The sequence below is a fragment of the Cornus florida genome, unplaced genomic scaffold, assembly GCF_030987335.1.
Source record: "Cornus florida cultivar Cherokee Brave unplaced genomic scaffold, ASM3098733v1 CherokeeBrave_3.0.0_Hap2_Chr01, whole genome shotgun sequence".
In the NCBI taxonomy this organism is placed as follows: domain Eukaryota; kingdom Viridiplantae; phylum Streptophyta; class Magnoliopsida; order Cornales; family Cornaceae; genus Cornus; species Cornus florida.
In genome coordinates this window covers 781,699-801,924 of record NW_026775571.1, presented here as the reverse complement: position 1 = coordinate 801,924, position 20,226 = coordinate 781,699, and the positions used below count along the sequence as shown (strand labels likewise).

The following is a 20,226-nucleotide window of genomic DNA, read 5'->3' as shown; positions in this document are numbered from 1 at the left end:
ATGAGAATTTTTTTTGAAAAATAAATAATTTGAAGACGACAAAGCAGAGAGGAAATCAGAGAGTAGGAATTAAGAGGGGTTAAGAAGAATTTTTTGTTTTATTATTAAGGTTAAATTTGAACTTTTCCTTTCGGGTCAACGGGTTATGGATCTTGATTTTGAGAAATTCGACCAATGTGGTTAAGCTATAATTTCAGCCATTCAGAAGGTGATGTCACATTGAAGTTAGTACAATCTTCCTAAGTCTGAAGGCCTGCCTGCAAGCTGACTCAAGTAGTCTTACTTGACATCGAAACATGGAACCATCACTGGTCAACCAAATTCCATTTCAACTTTGGTGCAATGCTTTTTGCTTCTCTTACTAACAGTTTTGAGGATGATATCAAGCACCTCGAGGTTTGGAAATATGAGGACTGAGCTCACAGTCATCTCAGTATGAAAGTTCACCATGAAGTGATCATTCAAGCATGTCCCTTGGATATAAAATGGCTTGATTGTCCACTTAAAGTTAGAGGCAAGGTGAAATTCATATTTGTTCGAACAATGCAATTAGACATGAAATCATTGGAGCAAGATTTTGTAGCATTAAGAAAAAGTTTTCATTGGCATGAAATCTTGTTCATACTAATATACGATGAGTCACGTGAACCAAACTCGAGGTCGAGTTATTTCCAACCCGGAGGGACTGATGCAGTGGCAAAATAAAATTAGTGCACTGATGATTTTTTGGTTGAGATGTTGTGATGTCCCACATTGCCTGCTGGGTGGGGGGTGGTTTGTTGAGTCTTATATGGGTGAACACCCCATAACTGTGTAGACGCATTTTGAGCAAAAAACGTGTATATAGAGGGGAGAGTGTGCAAAATGGACAATATCTACACGGTGTGGGCAGATCATGACAGATGGTATCAAAGCCAATCTCTAGTTGGAAATAGGGGTGTGCACAGGCCCATGTGGGTCAAGCCAATGAGTATGTTGGTTCCCAAGAGGGGGTGATTGTGATGTCCCACATTGCTTGGGAGGAGAAGTTGTTGAGGTTTATATGTGTGGACACCCCTTAAGTGTGTAGACGCGTTTTGAACAAAACCGTGAGCAATGAGAGGAGAGCGTGCAAAAAAGAAAATATCTACATGAGTTGGGGTGGGTTGTGAAAAAATGGTATCAGAGCCAATCCCCAGCCGGAAATGTGGGGGCATGCATCGGCTTATGCCGGTCAGGCCAGCGCTGGTCCCAAGAGGGGGTGATTGAGATGTCCACATTGCCTAGGGGGGAGAAGTTCCTGGCATTTTTAAGTGAGGATACCCCTTAAACATGTAGACGCGTTTTGAGTAAAACTTGAGCACCGAGAGGAGAGTATGCAAAATGGACAATATCTACAAGGGTTGGATGGGTCATGACATATTATATGAGAGCCAATCCCTAACCAGAAAAGTGGGGTGTGTGCAAGCCCATACGGGTCAGGCCAGTGAGAATGCTGGGTACCAAGAGGGGGTCATTGTGACGTCCCACACCAACGAGGTGGAGAGGTTTGTTGAGACTTATATGTGTGGTAACTGTGTTGATGCGTTTTGAGCAAAATTGTGAGCACCAAGAGAAGAGTGTGCAAAGTGCGCAATATCTACATGCTGTGGGCGGGTAAGGAGATTTTATGGAATTAAGAAGGCAAGTTGAATCCATAAGGCATATAATAGTGCCGAGGGATATAATTTGGTCACCCTACAAGAGAACAGATTTCTTTAAGTACTTCTAAAAATTATTGAAGATATGTTTCCCTAAATAATTGTCTCAAATTACGAAGTACTAAATGTGGATATACTAGTGAACAAAATGTTTAGTTTATGTTTATAACCCAAAGAAGGTGATGAAGATGAAAAATAGTGGAGAATACATCAAAAATATCTCAAGCTCGATCACATACTTCAGTTAAGATAAGATGAGACCTAAGCAGATATAGGAATTTTACGTTGCATTATTTTTTACTCTTTGGCCCAAAATTCTTTTCCTTTTTTTTGCAAATCTATAAGCGGGCATGCATTGTCCCCTTCGGAAATAAACTCCGATGCATCACTAATCAAATAATGCACTATTTGAGAAGTAATGGTAGAGAAGAAAATCAATTCCTAATTGAAGATGGAGGAACTTCTCTATGATGAACAAGACAATGTTGACAACAAGTCTTTGGTGTATTGTGATGTTGTGAGTCACTTATGATACCTCAAAGCATGTATCAACCAAACTTGGTTGTGGAGAGTGGGGAAATGTCTTCATACAACTTGCACAATTGGTGGATGACTTGGCAAGTTCGTAATTAGTGGTAGAAGTTAAGAATATTAATACGTCAAAAACTGAAGATAGACATGGAGCTACATCGTGAAACTTGAGGTTCCTATAGCACTATTTACTTGCCTTTTCTATTAATAGATACTGTCAAAACATGGTGTAATTTTGTGGCATTTGTTGTGCTTAATGTATTATGGTGCTATGACTGTGAAGGGAAGTATGATAGTTCAAGAAATATCTATAGTTATTTAAGATGTTAAGTAGATAATTTTTATCTACATCCAACGAAGCCTATATAAGAGAATAAAAATAGTTTTATTGTTCTCTTTATGGCTAAACCTATTGAGGAAGTAAAGAATTTTCAAGTTGTGTTTGCTTTGTAATTGTTAGCATATATGATACCACGATTTATGGAATGACTTATCATAATAGCAGAGATTTGACTATGCATATGTTAGCATATATGATAGCCATGATTTATGGAATGACTTACCATAATAGCAGAGATCTGACTATGCTATAGAATATGCCATAAAATATGCTTTAGAATAGGTTGTGATTTGATTTAGCTTCCTTTCTTGTAATATGAGCATGTGCTCTTTTTATCTATAAATACTAGAGTTGTAAATGAGTAATTCATCTCATTCAAGCCTTTACACAATTCTCTCCTTTCTCTTCTTTTTATATTTCTACTTGGTATCAGAGCCAACACTTTTAGCAGCCTTGCGACTTATGCAACAGCCACCTTAGGCTGTTTGTGACATCGTGTGATGTTGCTTATACATGTTTTTCTGTGTCGCTGTTTTGTGATCGAAAACAGGTATTTTTAAGTTTTACAATTTCTTTTTACTCTTCTAGGTTTGAGTAAATTGGGATAGTTGGTCTCCAACACCTATAAGGGCTTGGGTAAAAAAAAAAAAAAAGTAGTCTACAAAAAGGTTCCAGATATTAAGAAGGAGGTTGTCCGGCTATATGTAAGCGGGTAGCGCTCCTTAAAAAAGGTATGTATTTGGATTTTTCGGGAATGATTTGAGGAGACATTGTTATTGTTTATGGTTTGAGAAGACCCTTTGATTTATTAACAGAATTTGTGGTGTTTTTGGAGTTTTTTTATTATCTTGTGACAGATTATGGCAGATTCAGGGTCTTCGACTGTTAATTCTCTTGGCTCAAGTTCTGTTGGTGGTGGTGCCATTTTTCCCACCAACTCATCAGAAAATCCAGGACTTCAAATCACCACAGTGAAGTTGGATGGTTCCAACTATTTGATTTGGATATAGTCTGCCAAGATGTTCATTGGTGGCAAAGGCAAGATTGGCTATATTACTGGTTCTGAGAAAGAGCCAGCTCAGTCAGAGAAGGCATATCCATAGTGGTTTGCAGATAACGATATGGTTATGTCTTGGCTATTCAGTTCGATGCAACCAAACATAGCTGTTTGCTATATGTTTATGAAGACTGCTAAGCAGATTTGGGATTTAGTTCAACGCACTTATTCTCAGAGGTAGAATAATGCACGAATTTTCTCAGGGTGACTTGACAGTTTCAGGTAACATCGCCAAGCTTCGTGCTATTTGGGAGGAGATGTCATATTATGATTCCTTCCACTTATGGAAGGATCCAGATGATGCAGTTTTGTATGTAGGGATTATGGAGAAGAATCGAGTGTTCCAGTTTCTTACTGGGTTAAACGACGAGTTTGAGTATGCTCGTGTTCATTTATTAGGCTTATCTTCATTCCCTACTCTTGAGGATGTATACTCCTATGTGTTGTTAGATGAGAGCCGTCGGACTCATCCATTAGGTGTTGCTTCTGTTGATCGTTCTGCTATGGTAGTTTGGGTTCCCAACCTTTCAGGAATTGCACCATCCCAGTTAGTTCAGAGCTCTACCATCGGTCCTCCTTTGGGACGACAACACGGACGGTGTGACCATTGCTGGAAAATTAGTCACATCAAATCTCGTTGTTATGCTCTACATGGACACCCACCGCAACAGAAACAACAGCCTCGTTCCTCTGCACATTCTGTTGCACAACTAGTCTCGTTGTCAACTCCTGACAACTTTGCCTCTACATCTTCTGCCACAGTTACCTTAGACTCAAGTTGATTTGGACAAGTTCAAGCAATTCTTCAACCAAATGGAGGCATCATCTCACCCAACCTCCACTTATGCCCACTCAGGTACTATTGCGTCTGCACATAGCGCATCTACATCTTCGACACCATGGATCATTGATTCTGGTGCTTCAGACAATATGACTGGTATGTCCTCACTTTTCCAATCTTATAGTATCTGCTCTGGCCATCGCAAGGTCCGCTTTGTGGATGGCTCTCCATCTTCCATTGCTAGGAAGGGTCATATATCAGTTACTCCTTGAATAACTTTGTCAGATCCACTTCATGTTCCAAAGTTGACTACAAATCTTATTTCTGTTAGTAGCGTTACCAAACAATTAAATTGGACTGTAACATTCTTTCCCTCTCATTGTATTTTTTAGGATTTGGAGTCAAAACGGACGATTGGCAGTGGCGGTGAAGTGGACGGTTTATACCTGTTGGATGCTCCTTTGTCACCTCAAGCACATTCAGCTTCATTATCTAATATTGTTTCATCTAATAAAGCTCAGCTTATGCGTTGGCACATGCGTTTAGGACATATTTCTTTCTGTTATTTTAAACATTTATTTCCTTCTTTATTTTGTAACGTGGTAGTGTCAGATTTATCCTGTGAGACATGTCATATGGCTAAACATGTTCGTTCCAATTATCCTGGTACTAGTAATAAATCTGCTTTAACACCTTTTGATCTTGTTCATTCAGATGTGTGGGGTCCTTGCCCAATTACTTCTAGTCTTGGATTTCGATATTTCATATTGTTCATTGATGATCATAGTCGTGTTACATGGGTTTATCTTATGAAAACCAAAAAAGAGGTATACACCATTTTTTAAAATTTTATGACAATGGTTCAGACCCAATATGGTTGTACCATTAAAAAATTCAGATCTGACCAGGGTACAGAGTACACTTATGGGGAGGTACAACGGTTATGTACAGAATTTGGGATTGAGCATCAGATGGCTAATGTTAAAACTCCTCAACAGAATGGTCGTTTTGAGAGAAAGAATAGCCACATCCTTGACTTAGCCAGAGCAATCTGCATTGGCATGAATGTTCCCCGGTCATTTTGGGGAGATGCAGTTCTTACAGCTATTTACATCATTAATAGGACTCCTTCTAGGTTCTTAACTTTGTATCCCCACTTTCAATCTTACATCCCAATTCATCACTTTTTTTGATTCCTCCGTGAGTCTTCGGGTGTGTGTGCTTTGTTCAGGGCCAGACTCGTACAAAGCTTGACCCCAAGGCTTTGAAATCTATGTTTTTGGGCTATTCTCACTCTAAAAAAGGTTATAGGTGTTACCATCCTCCTAGTCGTCGGCGGTTTATATCCATGGATGTTTCTTTCTTTGAGTATACACCATACTATAGTGGTTCAATTGGTTCTCAAAGTGAATGGTTCCCATTGAATATAATGGATGATCACCTTCTTCCATTTTCAACTCTTCTACCGTTACCTGTTTCGCTTTCGATGATTCCTCCTTGTGATACCCCTCCAGCAGGGGGAATTGTTCCTTTTTCATAGGTTTATAGTCGGAGACAAAAGGTACAAGCTTCTATTCCCACGATCGACTGCCCTGTTCCTTCTGCACCAGCTCCGCCTTCTCAAGCTATTGTTTCGCTTGATGATCGCCCCATTGCTCTTCGAAAGGGTAAACATTCTTGTACATACCTTATTTCTAATTTTGTTTCTGATTATGCTCTCTCAACCTCCTATCGGAGTTTTCTTGTTTTTGTTGCCTCGGTTCCTCTTCCTTCTAGTGTTGCAGATGCACTAGCACAAGTCACAACCTCAATGGCGTGATGTTGTGACAGAAGAACTACAAGCACTTGAGAAAAATCAGACTTGGGACATGGTTCCGCTTCCTATTGGACGAAAGGCTGTGGGTTGTCGTTGGGTGTTTACAGTTAAGCATAATTCAGATGGGTCAGTTGCTCGTTACAAGGCCCGATTGGTTGCCAAGGGTTATGCTCAGACTTGTGGCATAGATTATCAGGAGACTTTTGCCCCTATTGCCAAGATGAATACCATCCGCGTATTATTTTCCGTTGCTACGATTCGATCTTGGCCTCTATTTCAGTTAGATGTCAAGAATGCCTTTCTTAATAGTGATTTGCAGGAGGAGGTGTACATGGTTCCTCCTCCGGGCTTTCGTTCTTCTGCTCATTCTGGCATGGTATGTCGTTTTCGTCGTTCTCTGTATGGCCTCAAGCAATCTCCTCGAGCTTAGTCTAATCGCTTTGGCACTGCCATGCATAAGTTTGGTTTCCATCAAAGTGCAGCTGATCATACCTTGTTTTTACGTCATTCAAGCGGTAAGACAGTTGCTCTCATTGTGTATGTCGATGATATTGTTCTTACCGGCGATGATACTACCGGAATTGATGAGGTTAAGAGTTATCTTGGCCGTCAGTTTGAGATTATGGATCTTGGTCCCTTACAGTACTTCTTAGGCATTGAGGTGGCTCGCTCCAAGGCTGGCATTTTCATCTCTCAATGCTAGTATGTTCTTGACTTGTTTTCTGCTTCTGGTCAGCTTAGCGCTCGTCCTGCTGATACTCCGATTAAGCAGAATCATCGGTTGGCTGATTCTGAGGGGGAGTTGTTGTCAGATGTTGGTCAGTATCAACGACTTGTGGGGAAGCTCATCTATTTATCCATGACTCGATCTAACGTTGCTTATGTCGTGAGTGTTGTGAGTCAATTCATGCACTCTCCTCGTGCCCCTCACTTTGATGCAGCTATTCGGATCCTTCGCTACTTAAAAGGGCGTCCAAGCCGTGGTATTTTGTTTGCCAATCATGGTCACTTACGTGTTGAGGCTTGGACATATGCTGATTATGTAGGATCAATTTCAAATAGGAGGTCAACTTCGGGTTATTGTACTACTATTGGTGGTAACTTGGTTACTTGGCGCAGTAAGAAGCAGAATGTTGTTTCTCGATCTAGTACAGAGGTAGAGTATAGGGTTATGGCTCTTGGGGTAGGTGAGTTGCTATGGTTGAAAACCTTGATGACAGACTTGTGTCTTCTATTGTCGCTTCCATTCTCACTCTACTGCGACACAAGTCTGCTATTAGCATAGCAGCAAATCTCATTCAGCAATATAGGACTAAGCATATAGAGGTAGACCGTCACTTGATTCGAGAGAAGATCATCTCTGGTCAAATTTGCACTCCATTTGTCACAAGCTCTCAGCAGCTTGCATACTGTTAGCATATATGATACCACGATTTACGGTATGACTTACCATAATAGCAGAGATTTGACTATGCTATAGAATATGCTTTAGAATAAGTTGTGATTTGATTTTGATTTGATTTAGTTTCCTTTCTTGTAATATGAGCATGTGCTCATTTTATCTATAAATACTAAAGCCGTGAATGGGTAATTCATATCATTCAAGCCTTTACGCAATTCTCTCCTTTCTCTTCTTTTTATATATTTCTACTTGGTATCAGAGCCAACACCTTTCCACACCTTTCAGCAGCCTTGCTACTCGTGCGACAGCTACCTTAGGCTGTTTGTGACATCGTGTGATGTTGCCTACACATGTTTTTCTGTGTTACTGTTTTGTGATCGAAAACAGGTATTTTTAAGTTTTACAATTTCTTTTTCACTTTTCTAGGGTTGGGTAAATTGGGATAGTTGGTTTCCAACACCTAGAAGGGTTTTGGTAAAAAAAAAAAATTAGTCTACAAAGAGGTTTCAGATATTAAGAAGGAGGCTGTTTGGCTATATATAAGCGGGCAGCGCTCCTTAAAAAAAGATATTTATTTGAATTTTTCAAGAATAGTCTGAGGAGACATTGTTATTGTTAATGGTCTAAGGAGACCTTTTGATTTATTAACAGAATCTGTAGTGTTTTTGGAGTTTTTATTGTCGTGTGACAGATTATGGCAGATCCAGGGTCCTCGATTATTAATTCTCTTGGTTCACGTTCTGTGGGTGGTGGTGCCATTTTTCCTACCAACTCATTAGAAAATCCAGGACTTCAAATCACCATAGTGAACATAGTTGTTAAAGGCTCAAGGCGCACAAAAGCGCAAATGCCTCCTGGAGCCTGAGGCGCAAGGCGCAAGGCGAGGCGCGCGCCCGACTGAAGCAAGGCGCACGTTGGAAAAAAAAAAAAAAAAAACCCACCCAATAAAGTATTAAAGATGCAAATCATGCAATAGTATATAGAAAGATGTAAAAGTCAACTTAATGAATTACTTAAGTTAAATATTCAACATAAAGATGCCAAAACCAAGTAAATCAAGTACTTGAGTTCAAAACAGTGAATAATCAAACATATTAACATAAAGATGCAAAAGTCAACTAAGGAGAAGTATAAGATAAAACTAAAACAAACATAAACATCATTCTTCCTAAGAAGACAACACCAATGAATCTAAATATCATCCTCGTCATCAATAAGCATAACATCATTTTGATCGTCACTAAATGATTCATAATTCTCAGGATCCTCTTCTATCTCATCTGAATCATCCTCATCCTCATCCACAAGTCGAACTGAAGAACTTCCTGCTCCCTTTGTTGGTAATTGTGAACTAGAACTAGATTTTGATCTAGTAGACCGTTGCGGCCTGCTTGCCTCTCCAATACCAGTAAAATTAGCAACATCACCCCATGTCAAGGAATCATCTTCATAGACTAGATCATGTTCTGCATCAGAATCATCCATCCTCCCCGTCAACCACTCGTTGCTCTCATCAATGTCATTGAGTAAAATGGGATCAAGAGTGTCACGCATATTATATCGACGCCTCAATGCTCTATTATATTTGATGAACACTAAATCATTCAACGTTGTTTGAGGGAGCCTATTTCTTTTCTTGTTATGAAGCTGCAATAAATTCAACTTTAACTAGTAAGTATAAAAAATTAAAATTTTAATTTTCAACAATTAAATTACAAACCTAGTTAGTAAATAGTATATACTTACATGCTCAAACACGCTCCAATTTCGTTCACAACCAGAAGAACTGCAAGTAAAGCTTAAAACCTTTATAGCAAACTTTTGGAGAAGTTTTGTTGACTTGCCATAAGCTTCCCACCAATTAGCTATTAAAAAAAAATTAATAATGATGTTTAGCAAATTTAGCTTCATCTTTCTATCGACTCTATTGTCAAAATAATTTTAACACTTAGCTATACTAACTTAATATACTTTACCACTTTACCTGGTCCTCGTGTACTTCTCTGTCTAATAGCAAAGGGATTACCAAAGAGGCCCTCAGCTTTAGAATATAAGGACAGTTCCTCAGTAATTTTGTCTTGGTCTTTGACATCGGGGACTAACCTTGCAATGCATGCATACAAACCCTTTGCAATCTCTTCATCTTCTTCAATTTTCGAATTTGAATAAAAGTATTCTGGGTTCAAATAATAACCTGCTGCATGCAAAGGGCGATGAAGTTGAACATTCCACCTCTTATCAATTATTTCAAAAATATCTGAGTATTTATCTTCTACTCCCCCAAATGATTTTGCAATGGCTTTTTTAGTCCTATCCATAGCCGCATAAATGTATCCCATGGGAGGCTTTCTCTCGCCATCAACTAATCTCAAAACCGGAATAAGAGGACCGGAAACCTTAAGGCTAAAGACAATGTTGTTCCAAAAGGAAGGCATCAAAACATAAGAAGCAACTCTTTTACCGGCTTCCTCTTTCGCCCATTTACTACGATTCCATTCTTCTGAAGTAAACATCTTTCTCAAGTTATTCTTTTGCTTGTGAATACTTGATAATGTGATGAAACATGTAGCAAATCGAGTCTTAGCAGGCCTAAGCAACTCCTTTTTGTGAGTAAAGTTCCTCATAATGTTCAACAACTTTGGTCGCATATAAATATAACTATTCAACTCCACTGCCCTCTGCATTGTTCTTGAGATGGACGGTATTTTCCCAATGTCTTCCAACATCAAGTCCAAGCAATGAGCAGCACATGGGGTCCAATACAAATGTGGGTGTTCTTTCTCTAACATCCTCCCTATTTGAAACCAAATGGAAAAAAGAAAAAATGATATAAAGAGAATGAGTAAATCAAAATTGATTTAAATTATCTACTTGTAAAGAATGTAAACTCTAAAAGTTATAAACATTGAACATTCTTACCGGCATACTTATTGCTTGACTCACTATCTGTGACGACTTGGACGACATTTGCTACTCCAATGCGGTTCACAAATTTATTAAGTAAGTCAAACATCTTGTCACCATCCTTTGAAAAAGAAGAAGTATCTATCGACTCAATAAACATGGTTCCCCTTGGACTATTTACTAGGAAATTAAGCAATATTCTCCCTCTCTTGTCTGTCCACCCATCTGCCATTAATGAGCATCCAAATTTTGACCACTCCTCCCTATGGTCATTCATCAAAGCATTGGTATTATCCAATTCCTTCCTAAGCAAAGGAACTCTCACCTCATGATAACTAGGTGGTTTCATGCCAGGACTATATTGTCCAATTGCTTCAACAACCTCGGCAAAGCTATCATACTTAACAGCATTGAATGCAATTCCTGCATCATACATCCACCTTGCAAAAGCAGCACACGCTCTTCCTCTCAACTCTTTCTTGCATGCATCATTAATGGCTGTTTGTTTTCCCCCCTCCTTTCTTTTTTGTACCAAAATTTCCAGTCTGGGAGTGAAATATAAATCAATCGGTCCCTTTTGCTTTTGCATCTTTGAGGAATTGACACTAGCACTGCCTGCACTAGCTACCCTTTTTCCCCGATTGCTAACTTCCATGACATCATCCTCATCCTCTCCATCAATGAAATTAATCTCATCACTAGGTAACAAATTCATTTGTTCTTTTTCTTCCTTTTTCTTACTCATGTACTCTTTGATTTCTTCTCTAACACTAGATGGGCATCTTGTGCATGCACTCACATTTCTATATCCTCCAGCTAAGTGTTGCTTAGCCCAATAAATACCTCCTTTTGTAACTTTTGCACAGAAGTTACAAGTGACGGCATTTGTATCTTTCGGATTCTCCAAATGTGAGTAATTCCATGCCGGATCCTTTCTTGAACCTTCACTAGGCATCTTTTAAAGTTCAAACTACAATCAAGTTCAATAGAAATTATGTAAGTTGCAAATCAATCTAATTTTCTATAACTATAAGCACCATGATTCATTCTATAACTATAACAACTAAACATACTTTCAATAATAGAACCTAATTATATTATATGAAAATAATATAACAGTAAACAGTTGCTATTTACAATTTGCGATTGTCTTTTAAAGTTGATGTTAATAAATTTGACTTCAATTTGGTGTGTGTTGTTAACTGGACAACTTCTTCTCTCTATCAGTCTATCTCTCTGTATTTGGTATTTTGGTGTTATGTAAATTCTGTATATATTAGAAGCTTTGTATTCCTCTGCAAATTTTACAAGAAAATCAATTAAATACCTTCTGATTTCAATAATTTTTTTTTTTTTGGGTAACCAAGAAAAAGAATTACATTCTATCTGTCACATACAGGCTACAACAATCCAAAAAAAAAATAAAAAATAAAATAGCAAGTTTAGCAACTGTTATTTTAAGATTAAAATAGCAACATAATAAATTTGTCACAGTCCAGAGTCTCCACTCTCCTCTCCCCGGCCTCTTCATCAATTCCATCCATATATAACAATTTCTTTTCATAAAAAAAAAAAAATAAAATAAAAAAAACATGTGATCTTAATTGGTCATCAATTCCTAAATAAAAGAAAACTTAATATATGAATTAATCTATAAAAATGAGGAGAGCATCAAAAAGTAAAAAGTTTCTTTGAACAGAGTCCAGACTCAAGAAAAAAAATAAAATAAAAAAATAGAGAAAAAAAAGAAGAATAATAATTAAAAAAAAACTGCCAAACTCGACTCGATAGTCGGCCGAGAGAAGAAAAGAAGAAGAAAAAAAAAAAAAAAAACTGAGACAGATCACAGATCCGAGAAGAGGAGAGAAGAAGAAGAGAAGGAAGAGGAGAGAAGGAGAAGAGAAGAAGAAGAGAGAGAAGGAGAAGTTGGAGAACGTACCGGCAGAGTCGCCGACGGCGTAGATCCGGCAGATCCGACACAGATGACAGATCCGAGAGGAGTGAGGACCGAGACCGAGAGTAACTGTTGTCCAAGTCGTCGCCTCTGTGACCTCTGTCTCCGACTCTTCTTTGTTTTGGTGTTTGTTCTCCATTTTTTTTTTGTTTTTTTAATGTGGTAACAATGTAACTTAACAAAAGTAATATAATAGAAACAATAAAATAATATAACAAATCAATAAAGTCAATAAACAAACAAAAGTTACAAAAGAAAACAGTTAAAATATTACAAATTCCATCAGGCGCGCCTTTAGATCGCCTTTAGCCTTGCGCCTGTAGAGAAAAGGCGCTCGCCTTCTGCAACCCATGCGCCTTAAGGTTCTAGAGGCGCTGAGATGGCGCCTGGAGGAGCCTTGCGCCTCAGGCGCGCGCCTTCGGCGCCTTTGACAACTGTGATAGTGAAGTTGGATGCTTCCAACTATTTAATTTGGGTACAGTCTGCCAAAATGTTTGTTGGTGGCAAAGGTAAGATTGGCTATATTACTGGTTCGGAGAAAGAACCAGCTGAGTCAGAGAAGGCATATCCACAGTGGTTTGCAGATAACGCTATGGTTATGTCTTGGCTAGTCAATTCGATGCAACCAAGCATAGCTGTTGGCTATATGTTTATGAAGACTGCTAAGCAGATTTGGGATTCAGTTCAACGCACTTATTCTCAGAGGCAGAATAATGCACGAATTTTCCAGCTGGGGCGAGATATCACCAGGATTTCTCAGGGTGACTTGACAGTTTCAGGTTACATCGCGAAGCTTCGTGCTATTTGGGAGGAGATGTCGTATTATGATTCCTTCCACTCTTGGAAGGATCCAGATGATGCAGTTTTATATGTAGGAATTGTGGAGAAGAATCGAGTGTTTCAGTTTCTTGCCAGGTTGAACGTTTGAGTATGCTCGAGTTCATTTATTGGGCTTATCTTCATTCCCTACTCTTGAGGATGCATACTCCTATGTGTTGTCAGATGAGAGCCGCCGGACTCATCCATTAGGTGTTGCTTCTGTTGATCGTTTTGCTATGGCAGTTCGGGTTCCCAACCTTTCTGGAACTTCACCATCCTAGTCAGTTCAGAGCACTACCACCGGTCCTCCTCTGGGACGACAATGTGGATGGTGTGACCATTGCAGAAAAATTGGTCACATCAAATCTCGTTGTTATGCTCTACATGGACGTCCACCGCAACAGAAACAACAGCCTCGATCCTCTGCACATTCTGTTACACAACCAGTCTCGTTGTCAACTCCTGACAACCCTGCCTCTACATCTTCTGCCACAGTTACCTTGACTTAAGCTGATTTGGACAAGTTTAAGCAATTCTTCAACCAAATGGAGGCATCATCTCAGCCAACCTTCACTTATGCCCACTCAGGTACTATTGCATCTGTACATAGTGTATCTACATCTTCAACACCATGGATCATTGATTCTGGTGCTTCAGACAATATGACTGGTATGTCCTCACTCTTCTAATCTTATAGTATCTGCTCTGGCCAACGCAAGGTCCGTCTTGCGGATGGCTCTCCATCTTCCATTGCTGGAAAGGATCACATATTAGTTACTCCTTCATTAACTTTGTCAAATACACTTCATGTTCCCAAGTTGACTACAAATCTTATTTCTGTTAGTAGCGTTACCAAACAATTAACTTGTAGTGTAACGTTCTTTCCCTCTCATTGTATTTTTCAGGATCTGTTGTTGAAATGGACGATTGGCAATGGGCGTTAAGTGGACGGTCTATACCTGTTGGATGCTCCTTTGTCACCTCAAGCACATTCAGCTTCATTTTCTAATATTGTTTCATCTAATAAAGCCCAGCTTATTAGTTGGCACATGCGTTTAGGACATATTTCTTTTGGTTATTTGAAACATTTATTTCGTTCCTTATTTTGTAACGTGGCAGTGTCAGATTTATCTTGTGAAACATGTCATATGGCTAAACATGTTCATTCCAATTATCCTGCTAGTAGTAATAAATCTGCTTTAACACGTTTTGATCTTGTTCATTCAGATGTCTGGGGTCCTTGCCCAGTTACTTCTAGTCTTGGATTTCGATTTTTCGTGTTGTTCATTGATGATCATAGTTGTGTTACTTGGGTTTATCTTATGAAAACCAAAAATGAGGTATACACCATTTTAAAAAATTTTATGACAATGGTTCAGACTCAATATGGTCGTACCATTAAAAAATTCCGATCTGACCAGGGTACAGAGTACACTTATAGGGAGGTACAACGGTTATGTACAGAATTTGGGATTGAGTATCAAATGGCTAATGTTAAAACTCCTCAACAGAATGGTCTTTCTGAGAGAAAGAATCGCCACATCCTTGACTTAGCCAGAGCAATCTGCATTGGCATGAATGTTCCCCAGTCATTTTGGGGAGATGCAGTTCTTACCGCTGTTTACATCATTAATAGGACTCCTTCTAGGATTCTTAACTTTGCAGCCCCACTCTCAATCTTACATCCCAATTCATCTCTTTTTTTGATTCCTCCGCGAGTCTTCGGGTGTGTGTGCTTTGTTCAGCAGTTGGGGCAGACTAGTACAAAGCTTGACCCCAAGGCTTTGAAGTGTGTGTTTTTGGGCTATTCTCACTCTCAAAAAGGTTATAGGTGTTACCATCCTCCCAGTCATCGGCGGTTTATATCCATGGATGTTTCTTTCTTTGAGCATACACCATACTATAGTGGTTCAGTTGGTTCTTAGAGTGAATGGTTCCCATTGAATATAATGGATGATCACCTTCTTCCGTCTTCAACTCCTCTACCATTACCTGTTTCTTCTTCTATGATTCCTCCTCGTGATACCCCTCTAGTAGGGGGAATTGTTCCTTTTTCACAGGTTTGTAGTCGGAGACAATTGGTACAAGCTTCTACTCCCACGATCGACTGTCGTGTTCCTTCGGCACCAGCTCCGCCTTCTCAAGCTATTGTTTCGCTTGATGATCGTCCCATTGCTCTTCGAAAGGGTAAACGTTCTTGTACTTAACCTATTTCTAATTTTGTTTCTGATTATGCTCTCTCACACTCCTATCGGAGTTTTCTTACTTCTGTTGCCTCGGTTCCTATTCCTTCTAGTGTTGCAGATGCACTAGCACAAGTCACAACCTCAATGGCGTGATGTTGTGACAGAAGAACTACAAGCACTTGAGAAAAATCAGACTTGGGACATGGTTCCGCTTCGTATTGGACGAAAGGCTGTGGGTTGTCGTTGGGTGTTTACAGTTAAGCATAATTCAGATGGGTCAGTTGCTCGTTACAAGGCCCGATTGGTTGCCAAGGGTTATGCTCAGATTTATGGCATAGATTATCAGGAGACTTTTGCCCTTGTTGCCAAGATAAATACCATCCGTGTATTATTTTCCGTTGCTGCAATTCGATCTTGGCCTCTATTTCAGTTAGATGTCAAGAATGCCTTTCTCAATGGTGATTTGCAAGAGGAGGTGTACATGGTTCCTCCTCTGGGCTTTCGTTCTCTTGCTCATTCTGGTATGGTGTGTCGTCTTCGACGTTCTCTGTATGGCCTCAAGCAGTCTCCTCGAGCTTGGTCTGATCGCTTTGGCATTGCTATGCTCAAGTTTGGTTTCCATCAAAGTGCAGCTGATCATACCTTGTTTTTACGTCATTCAGGTGGTAAGACAGTGGCTCTTATTGTGTATGTCGATGATATTGTTTTTTCCGGCGATGATACTACCGGAATTGATGAGGTTAAGAGCTATCTTAGCCGTCAGTTTGAGGTTAAGGATCTTGGTCCCCTATGGTACTTCTTGGGCATTAAGGTGGCTCGCTCCAAGACTGGCATTTTCATCTCTCAATGCAAGTATGTTCTTGACTTGCTTTCTGCTTCTGGTTAGCTTGGCGCTCGTCCTGCTGATACTCCGATTGAGCAGAATCATCGGTTGGCTGATTCTGAGGGGCAGGAGTTGTCAGATATTGGTCAGTATCAACGACTTGTGGGGAAACTCATCTATTTATCCATGACTCGACCTGACATTGCTTATGCCGTGGGTGTTGTGAGTCAATTCATGCACTCTCCTCGTGCCCCTCACCTTGATGCAGCTATTCGGATCCTTCGCTACTTAAACGGGTGTCCAGGCCGTGGTATTTTGTTTGCCAATCATGGTCACTTACGTGTTGAGGCTTGGACAGATGCTGATTATGCAGGATCAATTTCAGACAGGAGGTCTACTTCAGGTTATTGTACCACTATTGGTGGGAACTTGGTTACTTGGCGCAGTAAGAAGCAGGATGTTGTCTCTCGATCTAGTGCAGAGGCAGAGTATAGGGGCTATGGCTCTTAGGGTAGGTGAGCTGCTTTGGCTGAAAACCTTGATGACAGACTTTTGCCTTCCAGTGTCGTTTCCATTCTCACTTTACTGCGACAACAAGTTTGCCATTAGCATAGCAGCAAATCCCGTTCAGCATGATAGGATTAAGCATATAAAGGTGGACCGTCACTTCATTCAAGGGAAGATCATCTCTGGTCAAATTTGCACTCCATTTGTCACAAGCTCTCAGTAGCTTGCAGACATTCTTACAAAGGGCGTCAGCAAGATTGTGTTTGAGAATGCATTGTCCAAGTTGGGCGCTTCTTATATCCACGCACCAACTTGAGGGGGAGTGTTAGCATATATGATTCCACGATTTACGGTATGACTTACCATAATAGCAGAGATTTGACTATGCATATGTTAGCATATATGATACCATGATTTATGGTATGACTTACCATAATAGTAGGGATTTGACTATGCTATAGAATATGCCATAGAATATGCTTTAGAATAAGTTGTGATTTGATTTTGATTTGATTTAGTTTTCTTTCTTGTAATATGAGCATGTGCTCATTTTATCTATAAATACTAGAGTTGTGAATGAGTAATTCATATCATTCAAGCCTTTACGCAATTCTCTCCTTTCTCTTCTTTTTATATATTTCTACTATATGCTAACACATACATTCTTACAAAGGGCGTCAGCAAGATTGTGTTTGAGAATGCATTGTCCAAGTTTGGGCGTTTCAGATATCCACGCACCAACTTGAGGCAAGATTGTGTTTGAGAATGCATTGTCCAAGTTGGGCGTTTCAGATATCCACGCACCAACTTGAGGGGGAGTGTTAGCATATATGATACCACGATTTATGGAATGACTTACCATAATAGCAGAGATTTGACTATGCTATAGAATATGCTTTAGAATAGGTTGTGATTTGATTTAGATTTGATTTAATTTCCTTTCTTGTAATGTGAGCATGTGCTCTTTTTATCTTTAAATACTAGAGCTGTGAATTAGTAATTCATCTCATTTAAGCCTTTACACAATTCTCTCCTTTCTATTCTTTTTATATTTCTACTGTAATGGATGCACTATTGCTTGTTGCTTTACCAGAACAGGTGTAGCCTATTAGTGAAGATTTGAGAGATGTTAATGAGAATTTCCCATTTAGGAAGGAAAAAAATGCCACCTACAAGAGATATGTAGCACCATGTTGACCCAGTACCCAGAGCAAGTTTGTCTTGTAAATCCATACAATTTCAGGAGTTCAGAAGGGCATGAATAGCTAAGTAGGCAGATTACTAAGTTACTAAATACTGGTCACATAACAATAGAGAACAGTCCCGTGCTTTTTAATTATGCTAGCAATGAAGAAGGATGGGATTTAGCACGTGTAGTGGAAATAAAGCTATTAATGAAATGACTGCCGTGACGAGTAAAAATGGCATTCAATAAATGAGAAAGGTTATACAGGAAATGAGGAATAGTTGGCAAATTGATGGGTCAAACATATGGAAATCATCCAAGTGAAGAATACTCGTCACGGCTAATTATCTTAGTTTAATTCTTCACTTAGATGATTTCCTTATGTTTGACCCTTCAATTGATTTACAAAAGGAGAAGCTGGTAAGAGAAAAATGTCGTTTGCATGACCCTTACGTGGTTGTTTCGTTTCATCCTATTTGTTCAGTTATTTGCACTACCATTCAGAATTCTCTCTCATTGTAGTAACTGCCATTAGTCAGACCGAAAGCATGAAAGCAGGTTTTTTTTCTTGCTGTAGATTTAGAATTATAAGAAGCCTAAGTTAGCCTCTTTATGCATTGTGCTGTAGCATGCTAGTATGTGACACTTAATTTGTACATAAATTTTTATTCTCTCTGTTCTAATTTTTTTTTTTAACAAAAAGTTTTTCTGCTTATCAGACAGTTCTTCATTAATTCATTTGTGTTAATCATGAGTTTTTCAGATAAAGTCATACTATGGCATTTCCAGGAATCTTCTAATTAAGTTCAAAGATGATACAATTGATGAAACTTCAGCACTAGCACAGATTCTCACCTCAGATTCTGCTATTAGCACAATGCTGGATATGTCAATTCGTTTGTTGCCTGGGGATCATGGGCTTCCTTTGCAACAGGTTGTAATTTGTACCACAAATTTAGTTAGGGGAACCTCCATTACTCTGATACAATTTCATTTTTGTTTTTATATATATATATATATCTGTGTCTGAATGTGTGTATATCGTTGCTTGATACATGGATGCAATCTTAGTTTCCTCAAAGCTGCATACAAGAAACACGAAATTTGATACACATTTCCATTTTGCAGGTTCTCCCAGATGTTCCACCTGCAATGGCAGATGCAGTAAACCGGGGAGGGGAGCTTCTGGCAAATTTGACTGTAGGGACACCATGGGAGACGGTTGCCAGAGAAGTAGGCAACACGTTAGGTGTAGAATCGAGGGCTTTTCGTGCAGAAAGTTCAAAGGATCTAGACTTGCTTGTAGATGTGATCACATCATGGATGGCTTCTAACACAGGTCCAAAACTTTTGAGGCCATGATAAGTAGGAGAAAGCCAAGTTCTTGAGCGAACTGAGACAAGACTGGGTTGATAGACAAGGCACTGAAGACTTTTCTGTGGAAATATGATTAATACTCATGGTTTACCATATAAATACATGTATATAATTCTCGAGTGTGTTCAACATAAGCCTGATCCGATGTCTGTTTACATGTATACCTCTCTTGATGTTATTAAAACTTGCTAGCTTGTACATGAATTAGAAACATTTATGATCTACTAAAAATGAGAACGAAATCATTATATTTTTGTTTGGTTGAGGTATTACATTTTTTAAATAGAATTTGAGCCTTGTAATAATCTCGAAAGACTATTCTTTGGTAGAATAGTGAAAGTATAACTGAATTTTAAGAGAAGTCACTACTTTATATAAAAGTTGTCAAAAATATATTCTCAATTTTACCAAACCAATATTAAGTAAAGGCATCAGAGGTATTTACTCTCCTGAAAGGTAGAGGTAGAGCTAGAGGGTTTGAGTCTACCTAACTGGAGAGTTAATTGTCATGACCAAAAAAAGGGCTTCCTAGGAAATTATCCATTTTTGTTTTTCACATTGATTATGTGATTGTTTCTGTTGATTTACCGTTTGATTTGAACTTTCTTGTTGCCTGTGTAGCACGTTTGTTTACAGAAACCTAGGTGAAAATTGTTGCACCAGCCTTGGGAAATAGTGATCCAAAAATAGTGCTCTTGGTTAGATGAAAATTAATAGTAAAGAAAATAAAGTGAAGGAAAGGAAAATAATTTTTTTTTTTAATATTCATTTGGTTAGTATGAAAGATTTTCTAAGAAAGTTGTTGGAGTACCATTTTATAGTTGGATATCATAAAAGTTATCAGAAAATATTTGATTTATTTAT

The 20,226-nt window shown here is 38.9% G+C and overlaps 1 protein-coding gene and 1 long non-coding RNA gene across 3 annotated transcripts in view; one reads left to right on the top strand and one right to left on the bottom strand.

Moving 5' to 3' along the window:
- LOC132277529 (uncharacterized) overlaps positions 1–19,620 on the top strand; it is a 68,299-nt gene extending 48,679 nt beyond the window's left edge. For both annotated transcript variants that reach the window (XM_059779437.1, XM_059779398.1), the window contains 2 exons: positions 18,749–18,919; positions 19,114–19,620. In XM_059779437.1, the coding sequence (XP_059635420.1) occupies positions 18,749–18,919; positions 19,114–19,347 (405 nt within the window). In that variant the 3' untranslated portion in view covers positions 19,348–19,620. The remainder of the gene's footprint in view (positions 1–18,748; positions 18,920–19,113) is intronic.
- Positions 9,228–9,901, bottom strand: LOC132277658 (uncharacterized). The gene is made up of 3 exons (XR_009471042.1): positions 9,591–9,901; positions 9,353–9,471; positions 9,228–9,253 (listed from the first exon to the last, which is right to left on the bottom strand). It is a non-coding gene; the product is annotated as an uncharacterized LOC132277658 (long non-coding RNA).
- Positions 19,621–20,226: the final 606 nt, after the last annotated feature.